Source organism: Moschus berezovskii, chromosome 10 (assembly GCF_049115385.1).
Source record: "Moschus berezovskii isolate FMDL1 chromosome 10, NW_MosBer_1.0, whole genome shotgun sequence".
In the NCBI taxonomy this organism is placed as follows: domain Eukaryota; kingdom Metazoa; phylum Chordata; class Mammalia; order Artiodactyla; family Moschidae; genus Moschus; species Moschus berezovskii.
In genome coordinates this window covers 87,903,945-87,931,534 of record NC_142469.1, presented here as the reverse complement: position 1 = coordinate 87,931,534, position 27,590 = coordinate 87,903,945, and the positions used below count along the sequence as shown (strand labels likewise).

Here is a 27,590-nt window from a genome sequence, read left to right as displayed (position 1 = left end):
AACCTTTTGCTGCTGTGTCACTGGGTATGTCGTATCTGAGATAGTCTGGAAAGGAGCAAAAAGCCAGTACCTTCTGCGATAACAATTAAAATTCTTGGATTTATATAATGTGATATGATGTGAGGGGCATTGTTTAGCTCTTGGCACAGCTATGAATGCCTAAGGCAGAACACCAAAGGAAAAAGTTGACTCTGAGAGCGTTCTCAGAACATATCTGGAAGAGTTTGCTGGTTAATGCAGATACGTGTCCAAACAAGCACTGGTTTGCTCAGGAAAGACGCATAGCTGGCAAGTCTCCCTTGGCATGCAGAGCGTGAGTAATGCTTCATTTTAATGAGAGATCTTGGGGGTCTATAATAAAGACTGTGTGGTATTTCCCACGTGTCTCTTTGGAACGTGAACTGATTGTACCCACGGTGGAAGAAAAGCCATCAGAAAGTATGTAGTTCCTAAAACCTCTGGGGTGCTACAAGATTCACATAATTTAATGGCATCTAAATGAATTCACAGAAATACACCCAGCATTCCCAGAGTAGAAATCTTCTCTTACCATAGGTAAGTAAATATGAGCGCAAAGTAATGAGACTATTGGTGGGGGAGGGGAAGGGTATATGATTTTTAAACTAAAGCTACAGGCAGTTCCAGATGAACTGTAAACACTGTAACATCTCTGGAACAACTCTTGGCTTTCCTACCTGACTCTTCTGAAAGATAAGATGACCTGGATGGGTGGGTGGGAGGGAGGTCAAAGCGGGAGGGGATGTATGTATACGTACAGCTGACTCATTTCATTATACAGCAGAAACTAGTACAACACTGTAAAGTAATTATACTCCAATTAAAAAAAATCATCTGAACATCAAGTTCCTATGTATAAAGCACATACCTTCATTTTTAAGGCATTATTTCAGAGTCACACTTTAACCTGTGAGTCCGGATCAATTGAACTTTTTCTTTCAGAGAAAGCCAATACTTAATGTTTTGGTTGGAAACAAAAGCAACCTAAAAAGTGACTAGGAAAACAAACGCTCCCCAGGCCTTCTGAACAGTGACTGGCCAATGAAGTGGCAGATGGAGCATGACCACATGTTTGTTCTAGGGTCTACTGTCTGGATGTCCCCTTAGATCCAGCCATAGGGTGCGCAAGGCTTCCCAGTAGCAAAGCCCCTTTTGGTTCAGATTTGGAGCCTTATTCAGGCAAAGTATGTGAAGTACTTTACTGACCTTTATTTAATATTTCTGGACTGGCTGGAGCAAAATGCTCCATGAGGACTGGACCTCCCAAAGTGCTCCAGGATTCTGGTGGGATTAAGTACAGTTCTGGGGTGTTTGGAAGAACATGATTCAGTCTCTAAAGTTTACAGGGGGGGATGGTGACCCAGAACTCAGGATACGAGAGTCCCAAGAGACAGAAGTGCTAGGAGCAGAGACCTCTTCGGCATAGGCAAATATATTAAAGAGGACTTGGAATTATACAGAGAAATAAGAAATTCTCTATCTTAAATAATTTTGAACTGTTAACACATGGTTAGAACTGAAATTAAAGTGAAATAAACTCATCAGGCAAAAAGTGGCCACCTCCCACTTGGGATTTATTCATGCTCAATAGACCAAGTGGATATTTCCTGTCATTTATTTACCCCAGTTTTTCAAAACAAAGCCATTAAATGCATGCTCTAGGTGACAGTCAGGCTTTAAACTGACTCAGGAAAATGTACATTTTCACTTGTTTCACTTAGAGGGTAGAAGTCACTCCCGGAAGAGGTCATTCCTTCTGTCCTCATTTGCGTTTGCTGCAACTCCCTCACTCCCAACAAAAGCAACAACAACAATAACAACAACAAAAAAACCCAGGCAAAAAAAGCAATTAAACTGATGTCCAAGAAAAACATTTAGTTTGAAAAAGAGTTGAAAAATGCAGCCTTGGAAGAAGCACTGCTTACATGGGATTGTTCAACAAATTCCTGTTGTGTGAGGTTTGGCATATACTTTCTAAAAATATAAGCATCTGGGGAAATGAGACAAAGCCCAGGTCTTGGACCAAATGAGGCCCACAGTGTGAATCTGTTAGTGATTATATCCATAATGAAATATGTGCCCAAATTTAGCAGCACAAAATCTAATACAATACGAAAGCCCAGCAGGCACCATCCTTACCATAATATATAGCCAACAGAGAAGGTACATATGGCGGCCAGTCCGCTGCTCCTGCTGGGATACGCATGGTGTGATGTCCTCATCTCGATTAATATAAAGGGCAAAACCGTTGTGTGCTGAAAAAGAAGAGAAACCAGGTAACACAGGTTCTTCTCATCACCCTCAACAGCTGCTTTGCCATCACTAGGAGAAAGGAGAATGTCATTTCCTAGCAAAACTGCCTCAGCAGAGATCAGTATATGGCTTGTCTAAGTGGTCGAATGGCCATGAAAACATGCAGTCCATCAATTGCTCTCCTGGTTTTTCTTCTGTATCTTAGTTTTTAAAACTGTATTTTCTTTATTCTCATTACAGGAAATTATAGAAAGATGTAAAGGGAACAAATTAGAATATAATAAAGGAATAAAAACAACCACTGTAAATATTTTGCTATACGTCCTCCCCCCATCAACTTTTTGTTCATATTATTTATACACAGTTAAGATCATACAGTGCATGCCATTTTATTTGGAATTACAGCATGAGAATTTTTGATATGCAATTTTAGAAATTCTTTTAGAATGTAAACCCTGACCAGAGCTGCTGAAAACTCCATTTTATGGATGTATCAACATTTATCTATCTATCCATCTATTTATTTTTGACCTCACAACATTGCTTGCAGGATCTTAGTTTTCTGATAAGGGATGGAACCCAGGCCCCAGGAGTGAAAGCACTGAGTCCTAACCATTGGATCGCCAGGGAATTCCCTGTACCAACACTTATTTAACTGATTTTTATTCTTGGTCATTAAGTAGTATAAGATTTTTCAATTTTTACTTGAATAATTTTAACTTAAATAATTTTAAAGATATTCATTTTAAGTGAATATCTTCTGTAGAAATCCATGTTAAATTATTTTTTAACAGATGTATTGATGATTTACAATATATTATATTGGTGTCAGGTATACAACATAGTGATTTAAATTATTTTCTTATAGTCAAAGGTTATAAGTTTAAGGCTGTTGATACATAATGCCAAATTATGTGTGAACCAGCAGCAGGTTAGAAAAGAATGCCAAATTAGCTTGCAGAAAGGATGTTCTGGTTTGTACTAGCAGTGCCTGGATTTAGATACGATGTTGGACGAGACACTCCAAAGAAGTTGCATGGAATATTTTCAATTGTTTTTCGAACCCAGCGGCCGCTCTAGATTCTCAGTTCAGTGGGCCGGGATAGGGATAAAGCTTATCCCCTCCACATGGTAAGAAGAAAGGAAGGTCAAGTACTCCTAACATTGAAATTTGGGGGAAAGATACAAGGGAAAAAGAGCCTCTTAGGTAAAACTGACTCAGGATATAAATTTACCTTCCATCACTGGAGAGTTTTCCAAGAGTAAGAAAGATGGTGGAACTGAGAACTGAACCACCAGCAACTCTGAATTCTATTAAGGATACTCCTTAATGGTCATGAGAGAGTCTTTGTTCTGCTCTTGCTGTATAGTTTGCATGTTCGAGGAAAAGGCAGGAAACTGTATGTTATGATTTTCAAACTCTAATAAGTACCATCACAAAATGGAACCAGGTGACAGGTAGACCTGGGCAGAAAAAGACATGGTAGGGATAGCGAAGGGAACATCTTTGGAGCAACTTACTGTTTACATTCATAGGAAAAATAGGATATTGTGAGAAATGATAAGACACTGGCAATTCTTTGCTTTAAACTTTCTCTTCTACATAATTATTCTGACTGCCAATACATGGCAATTAGACTGTGGTATGCCTCTAATGTAGGGTGGGTGACTCCATACTTGGGTAGCTTTATATTTCCTTATCCTTTGCTTCTCTGTTATTGTTTTAAATAATTAGTATAATTAGCTCTAAAGGGAACCACACAAAATGTACACATGTGTTAATACAGAGATGGTACATATTTTAAAGACCTATTTCATTGTTTTTTTTTTTTTTCCCACTATAATTTAGTCATCTCAGATAATGTTGGCCTGGAATTTCACCAACAATTTGAGATGCCAAAAATAGTTCTACAATAGTGATTTCATGTAAAAAGTAAAATATATAGTTAGCAATAAGGCTGAGACTTCTCAGATCCCACATAGAAGAGAAATCCCTGCAAATCAAACGTTTACACTGAAGATGGTGACTCTAATAGCCTGTGTTGGTTATAAAATGACATTATTTTTGATTTTTTAATATTAAGATATATCTAAGCTCTACTTCTTACTCCATTGCACCACACTGAGTAAAAATTCACTCATTTTTCTATAAATTTGTATAAGTTCCAACAACTAATCTGAATATTTTTACCCAGTTAACATTAATTTACCAAGCCTATTTGCTGATCATCACATGTCAAACCTGGAAAGGTTAGGATGTCCTTTGGTGATGCCAGGCCAAAAAAAAAATCTCTTTGAAAAACGAAAATCTCTCCAGGTCACTTCATTTCTGACATCATTGCCACTAAAAAGGAGCTATTTGTTCCATCAGCGAGGACAAAAGATCTTTCTGTGGCTAGCTGTGCCCATGCCAGTTTTGACCAGGGGCAAATTCTATATGAGAGTAGTAATAGCTTATTATGTAGAATTTTCAGGCACTAAAGAATGTATATCCTCTTTTCTAAAATTTTGTAATGCAAATTATGCTTACTGATAAACATTACATATTAACAAAAGTAAAAATAGTGCAAAATATTTATAGCAAATATAAATGTTTCTCTGCATGGAGCTAAAGTCTTATGACTAAAGAAAAGATAAAAAAATCTACAAAAGGCCTTGTTGAATCTCTAAGTTACCTTAGGCAGCTAATTGTGACTCAAAATCTGTAGCAACAAGAGGGGCAATTACTTCAGAACTAGGGGTACAAGAAATTCAGTTCTAATCCACTCCCAGGCAACACTGTTTCAATGACTTAAGAACCAGGAAAGAGATACTCAGCTCCATTTAAGACCAAAGCTGCACAGGAGTGGTAAGCTTACATTTTGTTCACTTTGGTATTTGCAGCACTTAAAAAAGAGACTAGCACATAGGAGGGCCTCAATAAATATTTGTGGAGATCATTTAATCTTTGAAACAACATCCTAAATGGGAGTTACTAATTCTTTTCTGTAGATGGGATTAACAAAGACTCAGAAAAAGTAACTGTCTTCTTAACAATTATTTGTTTATTTGTTGTTTTTGGTTGTGCTGGGTCTTTGGTGCAGTGTGCAGGCTTTATTGAGTTGCAGCGAGCAGGAGCTACTCTCTAGCTATGGTGCGTGGGCTTCTTAACTGCAGTAGCTTCTCCTGTCGCAGAGTACGGGCTTTAGAGTATGTGGGCGGGCTTTAGAGTGTGTGGGCTTCAGTAGTTGTGGCCACCGGTTTAGTGGCCATCCCCAATCCCCCAACCCCTGGCATATGGAATCTTCCTGAACCAGGATCAAACCTGTGTCCCCTGCATTGGCAGGTGAATTCTTAAGCACTGCACCACCAGAGAAGTCCAAAGGCAATAACTGTTGTGCCCTACTAAGTAAGTCTACCAAGTGTTCAAGACCAGTTCTGTCTCCAAATTCCATGCTGTTTCATATATTAGAATTATGTCTTTAAAAGATATCAGAGATAAATCATGTTTGACTCAATAAGCTTGTGGCAGTACATGATTTAAGGTCACTTACGTTGTCTCTCAACAAACCAGGACTATTCTTTTGGTTAAGTCTCAAACAAAAAGATTTTCACCGTGAGAAAATACATTTTACTAAATGAGTTCCTTCCTGTGACATATGGGCATTCAGGACAATCTCATGGAGGAAGGACACAAAGTGCCTACAAAAGTCAAAAGTCCTAATTCAGTCCCGTCGCATGCCACATGCTTTTTTAAATAATTTTTTTAGTCAATTCACTTTTTTTCTTAAATAAATATATTTAAAGGAAAACGTACAAGGCTTATAAACTCTCCTAAATGGAATACATTAGTAGAAGATAACCACAAAAATGAATACAATGAAAACGAATTGATTTTGATAAATATTCAATAGACACGTTTGATTCGGAAGTCTGCTCAATATGTGTTAAGTAGGGGTGTTAGAATAAGAGGGGCATTAAAGACACACACATAGAGTTGGACACAACCGAGTGACTTAGTATGCATGTACAGAGACAGGCTAGAATGAAATAGAGACCCTTCTAAATGAAATCAGAAGGACTGAAAGATAATTGAGAGAGAATTACCTTTTCACCAGGTGATTCAATACTATTTAATGCCAGGGCCCTGTGCCTTTAAGTTATCTCAAATACCATCTGAGCCACACATCTATGCTCTGGAACAGATTATCTGTAAACTATACCTGTACCTTCTAAGTGCTGAATTATTTGATTTATGAACAGGTGTGCTTTTGCCAGAAAAAATGGAGAGACAGATGAGTAGGAAGTTTAGGTATGGATGGAGGAACTTAATGGTATTTAACAAGATTTTTAAAATGGGTTTATACTATGCAAGAAGGGTCTGGACTTGCTATGGGGAAAATACTTTCATTATTTGTGATGGCATTTGGTAATCTATAAACTAAAGGGAAGTTTTATAATAAACTTTCCTGCAGAATAAATAGAAGGATTAAAATATATGCTGTGTGATGGTACAAAAGTAGAGCAGATGAATTAGGAGACTACTCAAGATTAAAGTTCTAGCATCTGTGGTTATAGTCAGAACGTGTAATACATAAAATATTAAATACAATTTGAAGACTTTCACCTTCCATTTCTTCGGTCTTTCCCCTGCTTTCCAAAATATATATATATTTAAAGTGAACATTTAAAAAAATTATTTATTTATTTGGCTGCCCTGGGTCTTAGCTGCAGTATATGGGATCCAGTTCCCTGATCAGGGATCAAACCCAGGCCCCTCCCCCGCACCGCATGGGGACCACGGAGTCTCAGTCCACTAGACTACCAAGGAAGTCCCCAAAATATTTTTTTTAATAGAAAGGTGCTGCTTCCATACCATCTAACATGGATTAAAAATAATTTCAATGGACATTGGGATACATTTACCTTTTCAAATAACTAGGACATAGAAACAACTTAAATGTCCATTAATGGAGGAATGGATAAAGAAAATGTGGTACATATATACCATATATACGATGGAATATTGTGCTATGCTGTGCTTAGTCGCTCAGTCGTGTCCGACTCTTTCTGACCCCATGGACTTATAGCCTGCCAGGCTCCTCTGTCCCTGGGGATTCTCCAGGCAAGAATACTGGATTGGGTAGCCATTCCCTTCTCCAGGGGATCTTCCAACCCAGGGATCGAACCCAGGTCACCTGCACTGCAGGTAGATTCTTTACCAGCTAAGCCACCAGGGAAGCCCAAGAATACTGGAGTGGATAACCTATCCCTCCTTCAGGGGAACTTCCTGACCCAGGAATTGAACTGGGGGGTCCTGCATTGCAGGTGAATTCTTTACCAGCTGAGCTACCAGGATAGTCCATCGCTTAAATATTGGATCTTAAAAAAATGGTACAAATGAACCTATTTACAAAACAGAAATAAAGTCACAGATGTAGAAAAAAGAAAACTCACGGTTACCAAAGGGGAAGGGTGAACAGGGATAAATTGGGAGGTTGGGATTGATATATACACACTACTATGTATAAGATAACTGAGCGACATGTATAAAACAAATAACTAATAAGAACCTACTATATAGCACAGGGAACTCTACACAATAATCTGTAATGACCTACATGGGAACAGAATCTAAAAAACAGTGGATATATGTATATGTATTGACATAACTGACTCACCTTGCTGTACAGTGGCACAGGACTGGAAAAGGTCTGTTTTCATCCCAACCCCTAAGAAAGGCAATTGCAAAGAATGCTCAAACTATCACACAGTTGCACTCATCTCACAAGCTAGCAAAGTAATGCTCAAAATTCTCCAAGCCAGGCAGGCTTCAACAGTACATAAACCGTGAAATTCCAGATGTTCAAGCTGGATTTAGAAAAGGCAGAGGAACCAGAGATCAAATTGCCAACATCCACTGGATCATCAAAAAAGCAAGAGAGTTCCAGGAAAACATCTACTTCTGCTTTATTGATTATGTCAAAGCCTTTGACTGTGTGGATCACAACAAACTGTGGAAAATTCTTCAAGAGATGGGAATATCAGACCACCTTACCTGCCTCCTGAGAAATCTGAATGCAGGTCAAGAAGGAACAGTTAGAATTGGACATGGAAAAACAGTTTGGTTCCAAATCGGGAAAGGAGTACGTCAAGGCCGTATATTGTCATCTTGCTTATTTAACTTATATGCAGAGTATATCATGAGAAATGCTGGGCTGGATGAAGCACAAGCTGGAATCAAGATTGCTGGGAGAAATAGCAATAACCTCAGATATGCAGATGACACCACCCTTATGGCAGAAAACAAAGAAGAACTAAAGAGCCTCTTGATGAAAGTGAAAGAGGAGAGTGAAAAAGTTGGCTTAAAATTCAACATTCAGAAAACTAAGATCATGGCATCTGGTCTCATCACTTCATGGCAACAGACAAGGAAACAATGAAAACAGTGAGAGATTTTCTTATTTTGGGCTCCAAAAATCACTGCAGATGGTGACTGCAGCCATGAAATTAAAAGACGCTTGCACCTTGGAAGAAAAGGTATGACCAACCTAGACAGCATATTAAAAAGCAGAGACAATACCTTGTCAATAAAAGTCCATCTAGTCAAGGCTATGGTTTTTCCAGTAGTCATGTATGGATGTGAGAGTTGGACTATAAAGAAAGCTGAGTGCAGAAGAATTGATGCTTTTGAACTGTGGTGTTGGAGAAGACTCTTGAGAGTCCCTTGGACAGCAAGGAGATCCAGCCAGTCCATCCTAAAGGAAATAAGTCCTGAATATTCATTGGAAGGACTGATGCTGAAGCTGAAACTCCAATCCTTTGGCCACCTGATGCGAAGAACTGACTTATTGGAAAAGACTCTGATGCTGGGAGAGATTGATGGCAGGAGGAGAAGGGGTCAAGAGAGGATGAGATGGTTGGATGGCATCACTGATTCTATGGACATGAGTTTGAATAGGCTCTGGGAGATGGTGATGGACAAGGAACCCTGGTGTGCTGCAGTCCATGGGGTCACAAAGAGTCAGACTCGACTGAGCGACTGAACTGATGATGATACGGAAACTAACACAACGTTGTAAATCAACTACATGTTAATGTAAATTTTAAAAAGACAAAAAAAAAAAAAAATGGTTTTCTTCCTGGGAAGCAAAAACACCTTTTGAACATGAGGGGTTCCAGACCATCCCTTGCCTAGCCGGATAATGAGAGAGCTGGCCATCCTCTGTCCACTGATTTGCATCAGTAGGGCACAGGCAGACCTTTGGGAATGTTCTCAAGGTAATGGATGCATCAGATCACCGTCTGAGCTAGCTCAAAATGAGACTGCTGGGGATGTCTGGCTCGCTGGATTCCAGTGGAGTAGTGCACATGGTGGTCACCATGTAAGCAGAACACAGTTCTTTCCTTCACGATTGTCAGGATAGGTTTTCTTATATTCTATGACAAATTTTGATCATAAATAAAAAATTGAAGGATGGCTCTGTGTGTGTGTGTGTGTTTGGAGCACCTGCATGGGTACTTGGCTGCAGGCAGGCTGAGAGATGTGATCAGACTTGCCTGGGAGCAAGGGGTGAGGGACAGTCTTTATGATATCCTCACAATTGACTGCTGTTGCTATTCAGTCACTCAGTCATGTCTGACTCTTTGTGACTCCATGGACTGTACTCTGCCAGGCTCCTCTGTCTATGGAATATTCCAAGACACAAATACTGGAGTGGGTTCCATTTCCTACTCCAGGGGATCTTCCCCATCCAGGAATCGAACCTGAGTCTCTTGCATCTCATGCATTGGCAAATGGATTGTTCACTGCTGAACCACCAGGGAAGCCCTCATAAATTATAAATAAAAATAATATGGAAAACAGCTCTAGGATACAGAAAGGCATACACTCCATATTTTAACATGAATATTTTTTTTCCTTTGCTCTGCCACCCCTTAACCAGAGCAAAAGGGGATTAAAATAGAAATTTCTGTGCTGTCATAAAGCAACAAGGAATTTCCAAGTTTGAAGTTAAAGCCCATTGTATTAGCAAAACATGATCTAAAACGATAGGAAGGGTAATATGAGAAAGACTGGCCAAAAAAAAAATCATAAAACATTGACAGATTCTAACCTTTGCAAAGCTCTGGGCTCTTCAAATAAGGCAAATGTTTGATGAACACAGAGAAAAGCAGTGCTGGGTGGGGCATGCGCAGAACTGGGGTGGGGCATGCGCAGAACTGGGGTGGGGCATGCGCAGAACTGGGGTGGGGCATGCGCAGAACTGGGGTGGGGCTGCCCCTGGAGCAACCATAAATTCAGAGTCAGTGGATGTGCCCAGATGGCAATGTCAAACCGGGCAGCTTGGAAACAAAGCTGAGGCAGGCTCTAAAAAACCTGAATTTTAAACTCTGAAAACCCAACCAAATGCTTTCTCCTGCCACCAAAAACTGTCATTATTAACTTTATTAATTGATCAGCTCAAAATCTGCCACCTTCCCTCAGTCTCTTCACAATAGGGATATTTTGGTGTTTTTTTTTTTTTTTTTATCCTCAGTAGCTTCCAGTCTCTAGGAGTCAAATGGAACTTCCCCGTGTCAGGGGCCTCCCTCTCCTGAGAACTGAGGTGCTGGCTTTAATGTGGTCACACCAGTACAATATGATACAGAATCTTCCCAGGAAACACCAGAGATTTTGAAATTGTGCCTTTTCTGTGTGGAGCTGGATACCTGTCACCACTGGCTCTCAAACTGTCCAAGATACACTTACACAGGCTTCTCAAAATGAGGTTAGAAATGTGACCCAGGGTCAGAAACGTAGATTCAGATGGAACCAATATTTCTTAAGTGTCAGTATGTTCCAGGCACTTCTAAAATGCTTTACGGACTCAATACTAAGTTTGGGACTCATCCAGTTCTAACATTAGCCCCAGCAACTCTTAGGATATGGTTTTAATAATTAGGCCAAATAAACAAAACAGAGTCATGCATTGAACCAAGACATGCGTATCTTTGCAATTAAAAGCAAATGATGCATCACAGAAACAATTAACACTGGGACAGTGGTACCATCTTACAGACTATGATTTCTGCATTTAAAAAGCACTTTTAATATGACTTGAGGGAAGTCAGTATCTCCTGCTGAGTCTTTCTAGGGAAAGTATCCACAAGGTGCCGAGGCCCTGTGGCATTATTGGGAGGCTCCAGAGTGGTGCCTTCGTTTCAGCCCAGCAGCCTGTGGGCCACTGAAAGGAACTGTGTGAGTGCGGTTCCAGAAATAACCCATGTTGTATCTTAAAAGGTAAGAGTGACTTGAAAGTGACCCCACAGTCGCTTGTTCCATGAACAGTTCACAGTTAGTATCTGTGGTTCACACAGAATAGCAATGTGAGGATGACTGGTCTGAGACGATCCAGTGATTACAACATGATGTGCTACATGCAGATGTGCACACTCAGGTCAGTGCAACAACTGGTGTAGGTGTGCACACTTGGGACGGTGCAACAATTGGGGTGACCTGGTCTGCTGGGGTAGGTCGAGGGAAAGCCTCACACACCAGAAGACGTTTCAACTGGGTGTTTACATGTGACTAGTGGGCTTCTTTCTTTGGGGTTGCACAGAGTCGGACACGACTGAAGCAACTTAGCAGCAGTAGCAGGACTTCACAACTAGAAGAAAGGGCACAGGAAGAAGTTCATTTACCAGCTCAAGAAGAAGAAATGATGCAAAGGCACAGTACAGACCACTAAGGAACCATCACCGTGTCACAGGACATGAAAGAGCATGAAGAATGATGTCTGCACAGCTGAGGTGGGCAGAAGCCAAATCATGCAGTATTTTTATATAGACTCTGTTTTGTAAGAAGCAGAGGAAGCTCTGCTTAAATCCCTCCATACAGCTGGACATACACAGACGTAGGAGAAACATATTTGGGTACTGATAGTAGAAAGGGCATACTTTGGCCATGTGATCCAAAGAGCTGACTCACTGGAAAAGACTCTGATGCTGGGAAAGATTTGAAGGCAAAAGGAGAAGGGGGTGGCAGTGAATGAGGTGGTTAGATGGCATCACCAACTCAATGGATATGAATTTGAGCAAACTCCAGGAGATAATGAAGGACAGGGGAGCCTGGCAGGGTCTCAAAGAGTTGGACATGACTCGGCGACTGAACAATAATAAAGCTGAAAGGGCGAGCTGGAGGCAGAATGGAGGGCCGCCTGGAGAGAGGAGAGATTTGTCTACAGACACGGTCCTTTCTCCTTCCTTCCCTTTGTCCTGCCCGCTCTTTCCTCAAGGCAGGAACCTGACTCTCTGCATGACTTTGTTCTAGGTCTTCCTCAGCCTCCTCTCTCCCCTACCTCTCAAAAGCTTCCTCACCTACAACTTCTCCCTCTTTACTTCTCTTTTACTTTAATAATTACCGTACTACTGGAAAACAGCACAGGGGAAAGACTAAAAAAGAAATCTGGTCTTCATTTTATTATTATTTTATTGGAGTGTAATTGTTTTATAATGTTGTGTTAGTTTCTGCTGTGCATTGAAAAAGTTCTGGCAGACATATATGATAGGTTAAACAAGCCAATGACTCCATTCATCTCTCTGTCTTATGTTGCTTCCCCCATCATTCATTACGTGCAGAAACACTGCATATACAGTAATAAGAACGTCTACCATTTCCTAAGCTTCTAATACAAGCTCAGTTCTATATACTAAACATTTCCAATCAGCATTATATTTAATTCTTAGAGCAACTCTAATGAAACAGATATTTTCATCTCCATTTTATAAATGAAGAAGTGGAGGAACAGAGGGATGAACTTGTCAGGGGTTACGCAGAAGTAGGCAATGGTGTAGCCAGCCTTAGAGCTCGGATCTGTGAGTGTGAAAGTCATTCAGTCGTGTCTGACTCTTCGTGATCTCATGGACTGCAGCCTGCCAGGCTCCTCTGTCCATGGAATTATCCAGGCAAGAATACTGGCATGGGTAGCCGTTCTCTTCTCCAGGGGATCTTCCCAACTCAGGGATTGAACCCAGGTCTCCCGCACTGCAGGTGGATTCTTTACCATCTGAGCCACCAGGGAAGACTAAGAATACTGGAGTGGGTAGCCTATATCCCTTCTCCAGGGGATCTTCCCGACGCAGGAATTGAACTGGCGTCTCCTGCATTGCAGGTGGATTCTTTACCAGCTGAGATACCAGGGAAGTTAGTAGACCTCAGATCTACTAGACTCCAAACCTGTGTTTTTTCTTGAGTGACACACACTGCTCCCCAAACTAGCTTGTTTGTTCATTCACTCAATAAAAGCTTACTGTACTCCTGTCACATGCAACTCATGATTTCATGTATTTAAATATATTCCAGGATAGAGCAGACAAAGATCACTGCCCCAGTGGACAGCTGTTCTTGGGAATGCATTTCAGTTTTTCAGTTCAGTTGCTGAATTGTGTCTGATCCTTTGCGACCTCATGGACCGTAGCACACCAGGCATTTCAACTAGGCAAATACAAATGTGGAGTCTCTCAGCTCAGAAAAGACCAGTCATTAGGACTGCATAAGTATTATATGAGATTCTGTAGTAAAAGTGACTTATACAATAAATGCAAAAATAACTGAGAGAGATTTTGGGAGATCTCTCACTTAAGACAAATTGATAAGTGATACTGTCTAATTATCTACTGCATGCCAGTCCTCTACGTGGATTCAGTTCAGTTGCTCAGTTATATCCAACTCTGCCACCCCATGGCTTCCCTATCCATCACCAACTCCCAGAGTTTGTTCAAACTCATGTCCAAAGTCATTTGTATCTTACAGTGATCCTCTGAGGCATATGTTTACATCAATTCTGTTTTACAAAAATCGAGGCACAGGGAAGTTGATGAAGTTACTCTGGGTCCACCAACTGGAAGGTAGTGGGTTTGGGCTTAGACTTGGGCAGTTTGGCTTTCGGACTTATTCTTGAACTGTGATGCTCTATTGCCTGTGAAGCCCTTGGGAAGACCTGAGGATTGAGAATGGTCAGTGGAAAAATGGAGACAAGGAATGATGCTCTTGGTCTTATGACTGTGCCTGGGAGGAGGAACCTGGCCCTTCCCTCACCCACCCATTCACCTCAAGGGGCTTCAAGGGCTGAAGGACGAGGGGCCTCTACACCCAAGGTTAAAAGGGAGACTATCAGAACAGACTTCCCATTCATGTTTGGGGGTAAATCTCATGGGTACCAAGAGCCTCAGGTAGGCAGAGAGAAAGGAATAAGAATAACCACAGTCCACTGACATAGGCAGGCACTGAGATGCTACTGGTGGCTGGTTCTTGTCCTTTCTTTGGCCTCAGTTCAGTTCAGTTCCTCAGTCGTGCCCAACTTTTTGCGACCCCATGAACCCCAGCACGCCAGGCCTCCCTGTCTATCACCAACTCCCGGAGTTCACTCAAACTCATGTCCATTGAGTCGGTGATGCCATCCAGCCATCTCATCCTCTGTCGTCCCCTTCTCCTCCTGCCCTCAATCTTTCCCAGCATCAGGGTCTTTTCCAGTGACTCAACTCTTTGCTTCAGGTGGCCAAAGTACTGGAGTTTCAGCTTTAATATCAGTCCTTCCAATGAACACCCAGGACTGATCTCCTTTAGGATGGACTGGTTGGATAAATGTATTTGGAAAGCATTTTAGTGGGTGGGTTGAAGAGGACTGGAAGGAAGAGTAATGGGAAACATATTAGAGGTAGAAGGAGAGGGAAAGTAGATTTAATCAGGTGTTCCTGTCATCAGGAAAATTTCCAGCACTCCTAAAGCTCATGACACACTGTCAAGGAAGCAGGTACAGAAAAACGAAACTCATTGTGAGGAGCACTCTGAAATTAAAAAGAACTGGCAAAATAAGAAAGTAGGAATTTAATGTCATTCATATGCTTCTCTAAAATGATTTTGAACTCCATAGAAATATGTATCCAAGTCCATCAGCATCCTCTACTGTTAGGGTATTATTCTGACCACTTGATTCCCTTCTCTGAAACCTTCTCACTCTCTTCAGAACAAAGTCCAAGTTTCTTACCACTGCCTTCAGAGACACATCCCATCTACCCGACTCAGCTGGCTTTTCTAGACTAATCTCACACGTTTTGTATGGGCAACTTTACTGTTCCACCAAAAGACCTTTCATGGCCAGGCCTTTGCTCACTCTCTTTTCTCTGATTATAATCCTCTGATATTTGGGAGCTTCTATTTAGTCCACACTGAAGGCGTGATCACTTTCTGCTTATCAGAGAATCATCCCTCACAGATCTCTGCTGCTTCACAGTGAAGCTGGGCAGTGGAACTAGTTCTGGTCAATAGGCTATTATTAACAAGAGTGATGTGGACACTTCTAGGTTGATGCTGGTGTGAAGATAGTATCAGTAGGCCACAGAATGCTACAGTGGACACAAAGGAAAGGGAGCACTATGCGGCGTAGGGGAACTTCTTTAGGGAGAAGGGACAAGCTTTACTGGCCATTGTCGACTTAGCCCCCTGCTCTGAACAGGCAATTTAACAGTGCCTTAGCAAACCTTTGTTCAAGGACCATGAAAATATGACCTTCCCCAAGGTAAGCCCTGTTTCCCATTAGTTTTAATATTAAAAAGACCTGGCAATTTAAGATGAATAAAAAACTAATTCCGAAATGTAGTATATAAGTGAATTAAAAATACCTTCATCTTGAAGGGACCAAAAATAAAACTTTCTATTACAGATAGGAACGGGACTACTTTGCCCCAAATCATATTCATCTGGTACTAAATCACCTAACTAAAGCTGAAGCTAAATAGTCACATAATACAGAGAGGCATTAATTTTTTGAAGTGAGAAAATAGTAACACACTTCCATCAACTTTGGTAATTTCCCTGCATTCCTCCACCGCAATGATAAGCAGATTTCAACCATCCCAAAGAAGCTTCTTCACCGAGTCTTCAAGCACAATGATTTCAAATGGTTTTCATTTAGCCTTGTTTATGATAAAATAAATGTTATTCTGATTGACTGGCAAATGTCTACCAGCAGCTATAGGAGCAATTATGTTTGACATGAAGACGTTATAAAATCTATAACCCAAACCTTTAAAGCCCGATTTGAAATGTCAAATTTGACTTATGAGAACCAGTTATAATCCAGCTTCACGCAAAAAGCATTAAGTTAATGCTGGAGCAAAGTACTGTGGCCAAGTGTGTGCTGGCATAATTAATCAGGGATGTTTCAGAAAAGAATCGTCTCCAAGAGGTTATTGATTTACTGTCACGACACGTTTTTCTTACGGCTGCGCTGGTGCTGTGGAGCCGGGATGCACTGGCATGCATTTTTCAGTGACTAAGCCTTGATCTGTCCTCCTGGAATCCTGCCATCCTCACTGACATCTGCAAACACTCACATTTGACAGCCTCATGCCTGAGCCTGGTGGCTTCCAAGTTGATTAGGATTAGTTCAGAGGGGTTTTGGACTAGACTGAGTGTAATCGAAAGCAGAGAGCCGTGAATCTCCAGAGGGTGACAGGCACCCTGCCAACAGCATCATGTTAATAGAGACTGTGCATATGCACACACACACACACATGCAAACACACACATATGCACACACCATAAGGCATATGCAAACCCATCCATGAATGCACACATGCATATACCCACACGTACCTGTGCGCGCACACACCCCCACATGAATACACACGCAAATGCACAGACACAACAACATACTTAAGGAATGGGGAAGACTTCAGTTTTCATCTTTAAATTTATCTCTATTTTTAAAAATGTATATTTATTTATTTGGTTGCACCAGGTCTCAGTTATAGCACATGGGATCTAATTTCCTGACCAAGGATCAAACCCGAGCCCCCTGCATTGGGAGCATGGTCTTAGCCACTGGACCACCAGGGAAGTCTAGAAATTTATTTCTATGACCTATTAAACTAAATTCAAGCTTTTTCAGAAGCACTATTTAACACGCATAAAAGTAGCTGTGACTTAGCTCTTTTTCACAATCATTCCATGACACAAGGTAATTCAGAGTAGACTTTACAGCATCAAGTATTTAAACATTCTCCCAAAGATCACAAGGGAACGTCAAGGGAGAAAGAGGCAATTTAGCTCCGAGCACAAAACGTTTTCTCTGTAGGCTCTTATTTTGACTTTGCAAACAGAAAAGGACAACACTTTCTACTCAAAGCAATGCTGGTTGTTACAGTCGTGTGGGTGGTCAGACAGTAGGTACTAGTCGGGAGGGAGGCCTCTCGGAAATGGATAACATCTCTGTTACCCTGGGCACACAGTACATCAAGTTCACTGCTCCTTCTAGGCCTTTGTTCAAGCAGTCATTCGCTGCACATTCTCGTCTTGCTTAGGCTGTACTGATGATTAAGTAGCCAGCACTAAATCCAGACTCTAGTGGCTGCACAGGCTCCGCCTGCTGTGGAGACATGGAAAGAAGGCAGGACCAGGAAGCCATTCACCAATAGAGGGCTGCATAACTTTGAGCCGACTGGGGTCCCTCTGGACCCCAGGCTCTTCATCTGTGAGCGTCTGCAGCAGCTGAAAGCAGGGATCCTGCGCAGGTCAGGTTTTCTGTGAAGCAGACTCTTGAGATGGGAACTGGTGTGCAGAGGTTTATTTGGGAGTTTCTGAGGGTCAGTGCCTCTAGGCGGAAAAGAAGGGCAATAAGGCAGAGGGTGAAGTATGTTCGTGATGCTCAATGATGGTCTTAACTGACTCCACCAAGAGATCTGAAGCTGGGTTGGCCCTTCAGTGTTGTCCCAAACTGGGGTAAACAGGCCAGGTCTTTATCCCAAGCATGGACTAGTGATGGGATGTGGCCGTCTGGGGAAGGGGGCCTGACCTTTAGCAAGACGGCTCAGTTCAGGTGAGAGTGGCTCCCACAGAGAACCTCCAGTGAGGGGCTGAAGGGACAGAACCTCCAGCTGCTGGGGAAGTAAGTCTTTCGGTCCCCAAAAGGGACCTACCCAGGACATCACAGCACCAGGAGAGCATACCCATTGTCATCATGCAGCCAGGTCCAATCTCTGTGTGTGACACTCATCAAGGGAATATAGCAATATATCAATACAGTGACGGGTGGTTTTCTGTGCCCTGTGCTGTGCGCCGTTGTTCTGACTCTTTGTGACCCCATGGGCTGCAGTCTGCCAGGCTTCTCTGTCCATGGGATTTTCCAAGCAAGTGTACTGGAGTGGGTTGCCATTTCTTTCTCCAAGGAAGATTCCCATCCCAGGGATCGAACCCACGTCTCTTGCATCTCCGGCATTGACAGGTGGATTCTTCACTACTGCACCACCTGGTTGACAGCTCACAATTCACTCCAGGACTATGACTCCCTTGACATCATATGACTTACTGATTTAGGAGACAAGAAACTGGTCAGTCTACAGTAAATTCCTCATTACTCCCTGGTTTGGGATCTATAAAGGCAGCTACCGTAATATTATACATGGTCATGCCTGAGTAACAGGCTTCCTTGACATATAATTGGGTTTCTTATTAACCAAGGCATGGCTGGCACTTAATGCTCTTTAAAACTTGCCATCCATCTGCAGCTATACAACAACTTATTCTGCTGAGCAAGGCTGAATCAGGCACATATTGACCATGGAGTTTTGGTCCCTGTGAATCTGAGGCTCCAGGAACAATGCCAGTCATACAGATGTTGTAAAGCTCTAATTCCCCTGTGAGACAGTGCATTTGGGAGGGGCTTCTGGAGGAAGAAGAATCTTCATGCTCTGTATCTAGATCACACAAAAGATTTTCAATTTTATTTTTCGTTATGGCCTTAGGTCCTGTTACTTGCACCCACCCACCAATATTTTAAATGATTTTATTTGCCAAGATGTATATATTCAAGTCCTAATCCTCCCCCATTTTTATATAATTAATCAAAGAAATATTTTTGGCTAGTTTCAGATCAGTATGAGATCAATGGTATTACCTACCTGGTGCTCACAGTTCAGCCAAATCAAAGAAACCTGACATTTTCATTAGCCTCTCCAGACTAATCAAGGGGAGAGAAACATTTTTGCTAGCTTACATACAGCTCGGGGACTCTTCCCCATGCCTACTTTCGTTGACCCCATTAAGAGTCAGGTCCCCATTCTGCAAATATCTTAGGTAAATAGAAAAATCCCCAGTGTCTGCAGTGGTGAGTGGAATTTACAACTCTTCACCCAGAGCCTTCCTCATTAGTGGAGAGTGGACTTTTAAGAGCTATTCATCACTTTTTGTCTGCAGGTCAATTCCTTGCTCCAGCCAACATATCTCCCTGACCCAATATTCCTCTCACTTTGATAGCCATAAATCTCAGCTTTATGGGAGCCACTAAAGAAGAAAGCTGGATGAGGTCAGAGCTCACTCGGAGCCTTGAGAATCTTTTCGGTCTCAAGAACTGAAGAGGATGAAGGGAGAACGGATGAGAGAAAGACTGTTCAAAAGGTATCAAATGAGGTCCGTTATGGGTTGCGTGAACTAGATACGACAGCCAGTTCCCAGAATACTGGGGCTAGGAATAAAGCGAGCTGAGGAATATGAAACGCTGTGTGCTGAGCTGTATGAGAAGGAGCAGCTTCTGGGTTATGGAAATGGAGTGGACTGAAAGTATAAATCGATTCAGTAAATGTTTTGGTAAATTTGTGAGTATGATCAATGAAAAATGGATTACTAGGAAAGGCTAGGGTGCGATAAGAACATCAAGTGTCTTTAGAGTTGAAAACAAATAAGTCCTTCTCCAATGTGGCTCAGGGGACCTTGTCCTCTGGCTTAACTGACCTAGGGTCTGACCCTTGATGGGGATTGCATCCGTCCAGGGAAACAAGATGGCTCCCAGTGTTTGAGCAAAGAGGTTGGAATCCATTAGAATCTTGAGCAGAAAATGTTTTACAAACGTAGGTGAGGGACAGGGAAGGGAAGGAGAGATAGGTAGGGCACTGGCAAGGGTCAGAGCTACATTTATGAGTCACGTGCATATTCTTTTCTTCTTAATCTTTATTTATCTTTATTTGGTTGCTGCACAGGGGCTTTAGTTGAGGTGAGCGGGGGCTACTCTCTAGCTGTGGTGTGCGGGCTTCTCACTGCGGTGGCTTCTTCTGTTGGGAAGCATGGGCTTCAGGGTATGGGCTCAGAAGCTATGGTACATGGGCTTAGTTGTGCTGCTGCTTGTGGGATCTTCCCAAACCAGGGACAGAACCTGTGTCCCCTGCACTGGCAGGTGAATTCTTAACCACTGGACCACCAGGGAAGTCCATGCGTAAAATCTGTGAGATCAACTCCTTTGGTTCTGAGTCAGCTCTTGATCATATTATTATCTTTGATCAGTTTTGAGAACATCTCTGGTGATTTCCCTTTCAATGCCTGCCACGAATGGGCCAGGGCTTCTCTGAAAGCTCAGTTGGTAAAGAATCTGCCTGCAATGCAGGAGACCCCGGTTCCATTCTGGGGTCAGGAAGATCCGCTGTAGAAGGGATAGGATACCCACTCCAGTATTCTTGGGCTTCCCTTGTGGCTCAGCTGGTAAAGAATCCACCTGCAATGTGGGAGAGCTGGGTTTGATCCCTGGGTTAGGAAGATCCCCTGGAGAAGGGAAAGGCTACCCACTCCAGTATTCTGGCCTGGAGAATTCCATGGACTGTATAGTCCATGGGGTTGCAAAGAGTTGGACACGACTGAGCGGCTTAGGATAGGATGAATGGACCATGTCTTATCTTTAATTCCCTTGAATTTCTCAACCATGGAGCATTATAGATAAACAGGATTCTGAATCAGAGCAATGAAATGTCACTGAATGATATCTGGATGCCCCTGGTGCAACTTTAAGGGCTAGAAATGAAGCCAATGAAGTACACACTGTAAGAAGCTCTGACTTCACAGCCTTGTGGGGACAGCCGGAAAGGAACATGCACACAGGGTTTTTGCATAGTAGGTGCTGAAGCCATTTTTGTGGAATGAGGGAATGGGTTAAGGATTCTGCAGAAATCCTGTGGATGCTGAAGGCATGACCTGGTTACTTTCTGTCATTGAAAGTTTACAGGGAGGATAAAGGGGTCTTTCCGCAAGGGTCTCTCTCACAAAAGCGTACTGCTCTGAGGTATACTATGTCCAGCTCTTGCCAAACTTAAATTGTATCCATGTTAAAGAGGAAAAAAGGCTTTAGCACATTCCTTTGGGGGAATGGAAACAATTTATTTTGTTTGTTTCTAATGGAGAGGCTTTGCTCCAGAATCTTACTGTGAGGTCTGAGAATCAGGGTTGAGGACCGCCAGGCAGCCAGAGGGGAGAGAGACAGAGAGTCCCCCAGACCTTATCAGGTGATTGAAACAGCTGGGCTAGCCAATTATAAAGGCAACCCATAAAACAGAGCTCCTGGATCTAGGTCAGGAACACATCTTTAGCTAAGTATTAGATAAATTGGTGTTCTTTCACAATTCTTTAGTTTTCCTTAAAAATACTTATTGTGTTTTAAAAGTAAAACCTTCCTCTGTTGCTCAGCATAAGCAACTACAATATCTTTTTTGAGGGAGTGGGTGGTGGTGAAGATGGTTTCTGTTTGCTTCTCCTCCTTGATATTCAGAAAATGAAATTGTCAGGCTTCCAGTTCACCTTCCTCGGGAGTAAGAAAGTGGACAGCACGGATGCAAATAACCTGGATGATAACAAGTCAGGAGCTTTTGGAGAGATTCTCAGATTTCCCAACATGAAGCGGATGATGAGAAACATAAGCACAATTTCTCATCTGCTGGTGTTCCCTGAAAGCTTATTTTATAATAGAATTTATTTCCAAAGGGTCGACTTAGTCTCCTAACAAGAGGAGAGCACTGTCACTGCCAAGCTGCAAGTGTCAGAACACAGCCTCAAGGTTAACACGGGTGGCATCAATAACAAGGACAACACATCCTCCTCAGAGCTCCCAAGCCTGTAATAAGACCGCTGGCGTGTTCAGGGATATACGGGCTCTTTTTATTTTCAGCAGAGAGCAGTACGCTTTGGGTCTTCAGCAGTACGCTTTGGGTCTTCAAGATACTGTTTGACTGTTTGCAGAAACCAATCAATAACATGCAGGTAAAATTTTCTGCAAGGCACATAAATCCTAGCATGGGGAGACCAGCTGTTGTGAGGGTCTGGATTGGTGCCAGTTTCCAACTGGGGAGTCTCAAGGAAATGATCGTGAATCTGGGGCTTTGTTTGGATTTCAATGGAACATAATCGGGCGACATCTGGTCCCCCACCTTGTGCTGGCTTGGCCACACTTCCTCCGCTGTGGCTCTGGGCACCTCCTGCAGGGCTTCCTGTGAGTGCCAAGCACCAGTGCCCTGCCCGTCACCAGCTGCCAATCAGTTTTTCACAGTGGGGGACAGAAAAAGAACCTGGGGCCTCGAAAATGCCTGCTGAGAACGACTCATAAAAATGATCTTAAAATGCAATTTGGGTCCCACTGCCCCACAAGTTACTGGACACCAGACAAAAGAGAATTACAGAATTAACTTTGGGGTTGGAAAAGCGAGCAGAAGGGACTGAGGATAAGCATAGGAAATTAGCATGTGGCTACAAGGTGATGGAAAGGGAAAGAAGGGGTGAAAGACCTAATGCATCAGGGTTAATAAGAAACAAATTCATGGAAATGCATGGAAAAGCATTTTAATTCAAAAGAAAACCATTCTCACTTATTAAATTAGCAAATCTTTCTTTTAAAATAAGAATACCTAATGTTGTAAGAACGAGGTGAAAAACACACACCCATGAACGCGGGACAAAGAACACATTGCAAATACTGTTCTGAAAGCAAAACTGACCTTATTATCAAGGGCTCCAAACCCTTTCCCAAAGACTGTAATTGAACTTCTGAGATCTATGCCAAAGAAACAATAATTACCCTGAATAAAACAAATAAACACACCCTTCCTTGGCTTAGTAAAAGAAAGATATTTTCCCAAACACTACTTACAATAGTAAAATAATTAAAATATATCTTAATCATCTACAATGAGGGAACGGTTTTTAAACGAAGCTATAGCCACTCAATGGAATATTATGTAGCCATTAAAACACATTAAGAAAAATACTTACATTATCATATTCAGACATCAAAGAAAATCAAAGACTACTTATACTATCAAACATAGTTTTAGAAAATCTTGTTTGTAAAAGAATCTAAAAAGAACACATTGTAATGTTAATGGTGACTTCCTTTGTCTGAAGAACCAACAGTCATCTTCTTTCTTGTTTCTACATTTTTCTATTTTTTCAAATGTTCTTCAGTTTACATATATTACTTTATTGCTAAAGATAACTTCATTTAAATGTTTAAAAGGATACACTAAAGAGAATGTGACATTATGTATAGGAAAATATTAGAATATAGCATTAAAAAAAAAAAGAAATACAAAGAAACAAGGCACAGCTTATAGTATAAGCTGAGAAGATGAACAGGTGAAAGGACAAATGAGCAAGTTCCAGATATCAGATATAAAACACCGTGAGGGGGAGGGAGAAGTTTAAGTGAGTGCTTAAGTGAGTGGAAGAAAGGAAGAAAATCTGGCAAAATACCAGGACACAGAAAAGCAAAAGGTATCAGATAAAAGATGTAGCGCTGAATAGTAGAACACTTCTGCTTGACTAGAGGACTATTTAAAAATGCCTGGTCACCATAAGTAATGGACTTTACAAACAGAAAAGTCAAAGATGGTTGGGCCAAGTGAAGGAGAGGTACTAATCTGATTTTCCTTGTACACAGTCATGGCCAAGAGTTATGGTGTCTTAGGTTTCAAGTTTTCAAGTAAGTCTGCTGGGGCCGAAGTGTCCTAACAAATATTCCTGGGGATTAATATCCCCCTGTTTATCTCTGGTGTTAATTTTATGTATAATATTTCAGGATGGCTAAGCAGATTTGTTTGAGGAGGAATGTAGGAAATGGCAACCCACTCCAGTGTTCTTGCCTGGAGAATCCCAGGGACAGCGGAGCCTGGTGGTTTGCTGTCTATGGGGTCGCACAGAGTCGGACACGACTGAAGCGACTTAGCAGCAGCAGCAGCAGCAAGCAGATTTGTTTGAGGAGGAATGTAAAGGGGACAATATTAGAAAGGATTGGTGTAACAATGCACATTGGAAACTTCTGAAAAACTGACCACGATGTTCAGGCAGAAAAGAGTAAATTGCATGACTCTCACTTGTGGTCCCCCTGATGATTTTCTGTCCCTGGACTGGTCCTCTGGGACACTGGACAGGACAGCATAATTCTAAGATCTTCTACTTGCTAGATTGTAAACCTTTAAAAAAAGTCCTCAGTTTATAGTTCATTTGATGTATATTGGCTGCCTCTATCTTTTTCTAATTCTGAGTAAAATCCCTTCCTTCATTCTAAAAATCCTTAAGAATCCTATTTCTTAAAACCCACATATGATCAAGTAGTACATTAATGTGATTCTTGGCAGCAGTTTCCTCCATTTGAAAGCCACGGATTCCCAGAATTTCCTTATTTTCTCCACCTCTGCACCCTTTTTATGTTGCATCTTGGAAATATGGTGAGATAAAACAGGTCAGTTCTTGTTTTCCAGTGCTATCATAAACTTTAGGCAGGGCTGTTGAGTATGTTAGACTTTCTCCCACAGTGAGTAATTCTTCCAACCTCTTACTGGTGGATGGAGCCTTCCATTTCCTAGAGAAAAAAGTGCCTTGACAATGATGTCACCCACTTTTAACAACATAAAGTATTTACTATTTCCTATGCTACTTGGATTATATAAACCCATTTCCCTTCCCCTGGTACAGTTTAAATTTGCAAGTAGATTTAATATAGAGATGTTTTTGCTAAGCCATAGTATGAAAACACTTCCTTCTGCAAATTCTTAGACAGTGTTTGGTTATTTATTTCACTGACATATCAATGGCTGATCACAGCAACTGCTGAAAGCCTTTTAGCAGCAGCATCTAGAACCTGTCATCCAATTCTCTTTTCAACAGCAGGGTGAATTAGGTACTCTTACTCTCTCTCACAACTCACATGTTTTCTGAAAGATAATCATTGAGAGAAATTTACCATAAACTAACCATTTGCTTTTCCCAGAGCCCAAGGATTACCAGACAACTTAAATGTGCTGCACTAACATCAAGGAGAGAAAGTAACTTCAAGAAGTTCCTCAAATTATTGTGAGATTACAGACTTAGAGAGTGACTTTATGGTTGCTGGGGGCAAGGATCAGGGGAGGGGATAGTAAGGGAGTTTGAATGGACATGTACACACTGCTATATTTTAAATGGATAACGAACAAGGACCTACTGTATAACACATGGAACTCTCCTCAATGTTATCTGGCAGCCTGGGTGGGAAGGGAGTTTGAGGGAAAAAGGATACATATATACGTACAGCTGTTCACCGGAAACTATCACAACGTCTTTAATTGGCTATACCCCAATACAAAATAAAAAGTAAAAACAAAAAAATTATTATGAGGTTAGAGCTGTTTGTTTAGCTCATTGCTCTCTTGGAGGTATTCTGAATTAGATTTCTTTTCTTTTCAAAAGGGTATGATGACTCTAAGTTAATGGAGTTTTAACTTCTCATTTTTGTGAACTCAACCCACTGTGGGGTTAGTTTAGTGGTGTTTCTATTTCTTCAGCTGTGTTGAAAAACCCAAGACTCAAGAATTAAAAAAAAAAAAATTTATATGAAGGAAAGTTAAGGGTTACAATTTGCCTATGTTATTTTATTAGCTTTATTCCCCACCCCTCCAACCCCCCATTAATTCTGACATTTAACCAAGACTGCTTTTCAGGGGAAACTTGTCTGCGTAGGTCAAGGCCACCAATAGTCACAGTAGACACCCTAGAATCCAGCCTTCCATGAGTTGCAAGATGCCACCTTGAAGAGTAACCCATGCTTTCCTTCATCTTTCCCTGTTCCTCTGCACAGGATTCTCCATGTCTGTATATAGTAAGATTCTCAGGTCATCTCCAGGGGACTCTCATTTTTAATTTTTCTTCCCTGTCCCTTCAATTAAAGAGAAGTTAAAGAGAAAGGCATGCTTTTTGTTTGTGTGTGAACTTTAATGAGCAAAAGGAAGAATGAGGCCAATGGTGGACTTCCTTATGCAAAATATACCAATCAGTGAATTCGAAACTTTTGCAAGTGTGGGATGAAAAGTGTAGTGGTTAAGGGAAGTGCTCTTAAGTGAGACTAGGGTGGAATGCTAGCTTTCAACTCACTAGCTTTGTGACCTTGGGGCAGACAGTTAACTTATTTAAACCTCAGTTCACACATCTGTAAAATACGGTTAAAGAAAATAACTCAATGGTGTTGTGCAGGAGTAAATCTGACAATGTATATATAAGGTACTGTACCTGGCATATTATAAGCACTCAATTAATGTTTGTGTTCAGTTCAGTTCAGCTGCTCAGTCGTGTCCAACTCTTTGAAACTCCATGAACCGCAGCATGCCAGGCCTCCCTGTCCATCATCAACTCCTGCAGTTCACCCAAATTCATGTCCATTGAGTTGGTTATGCCATCCAACCATCTCATCCTCTGTCATCCCCTTCTCCTCCTGCCCTCAATCTTTCCCAGCAACAGGGTCCTTTCAAATGAGTCAGCCCTTTGCATCAGGTGGCCACAGTATTGGAGTTTCAGCTTCAACATCAGTCCTTCCAATGAACACCCAGGACTGATCTCCCTTAGCATGGACTGGTTGGATCTCCTTGCAGTCCAAGGGACTCTCAAGAGTCTACTCCAACACCACAGTTCAAATGCATCATTTCTTCTGTGCTCAGCTTTCTTTGTGTTATTGTTATTTAGTTGTTCTTGCTATAGTCTTTCCTTGACTATATTCTCCCTTTTGAGCACAGTATCCCAAAGGTTTCAGAGAGAACTTGGAATAAAGTGGACTTAACTTGACCATCCAGATAATCTGTGGCCCTGGATGGACGAATGAATGGACAGATGAATGGTTAAGTTTACTGGCCCCCACAGATAAGCGGAGGACAGAAGTAAATTCCAACTACTTAACAAACACTGAGTACGATTAAGTATATTGAACTGAAGTGTCAGGTGGGGAGAGCTGTCTTTAAGAAGTAGAAGACTCTTTCTGTCTCCATTTATTCCGTTCTACAATATAATTTTGGCCCACATATATTCTACAGAAATTGTTCAGCTGGCCTCAAGGTCACTATATTCAAACCCGACAGAACTGAAACTTGCTGAAAAGCAGCCAGTCCAAAATTAAATTCATCACCCGTCATTTCGCCATGTCATTGCACTTCTAGAGTTCCCTGTCTATTATACAAACAACCGTTCAAAAAAGACATTGCGTATGTTCCCAACTTTGGCCACGAGCATGTTAGACAAGAGGAATCTT

The 27,590-nt window shown here is 41.6% G+C and overlaps 1 protein-coding gene across 2 annotated transcripts in view; it reads right to left on the bottom strand.

Moving 5' to 3' along the window:
• Positions 1-27,590, bottom strand: part of AIG1 (androgen induced 1) — a 278,823-nt gene that overhangs the window by 37,194 nt on the left and 214,039 nt on the right. For both annotated transcript variants that reach the window (XR_008686926.2, XM_055433558.2), the window contains exon 4: positions 2,158-2,273. Coding sequence is in view for 1 of the 2 variants with exons in the window: in XM_055433558.2 (XP_055289533.1) it covers positions 2,158-2,273 (116 nt within the window). In the remaining variant the exon portion in view is untranslated. The remainder of the gene's footprint in view (positions 1-2,157; positions 2,274-27,590) is intronic.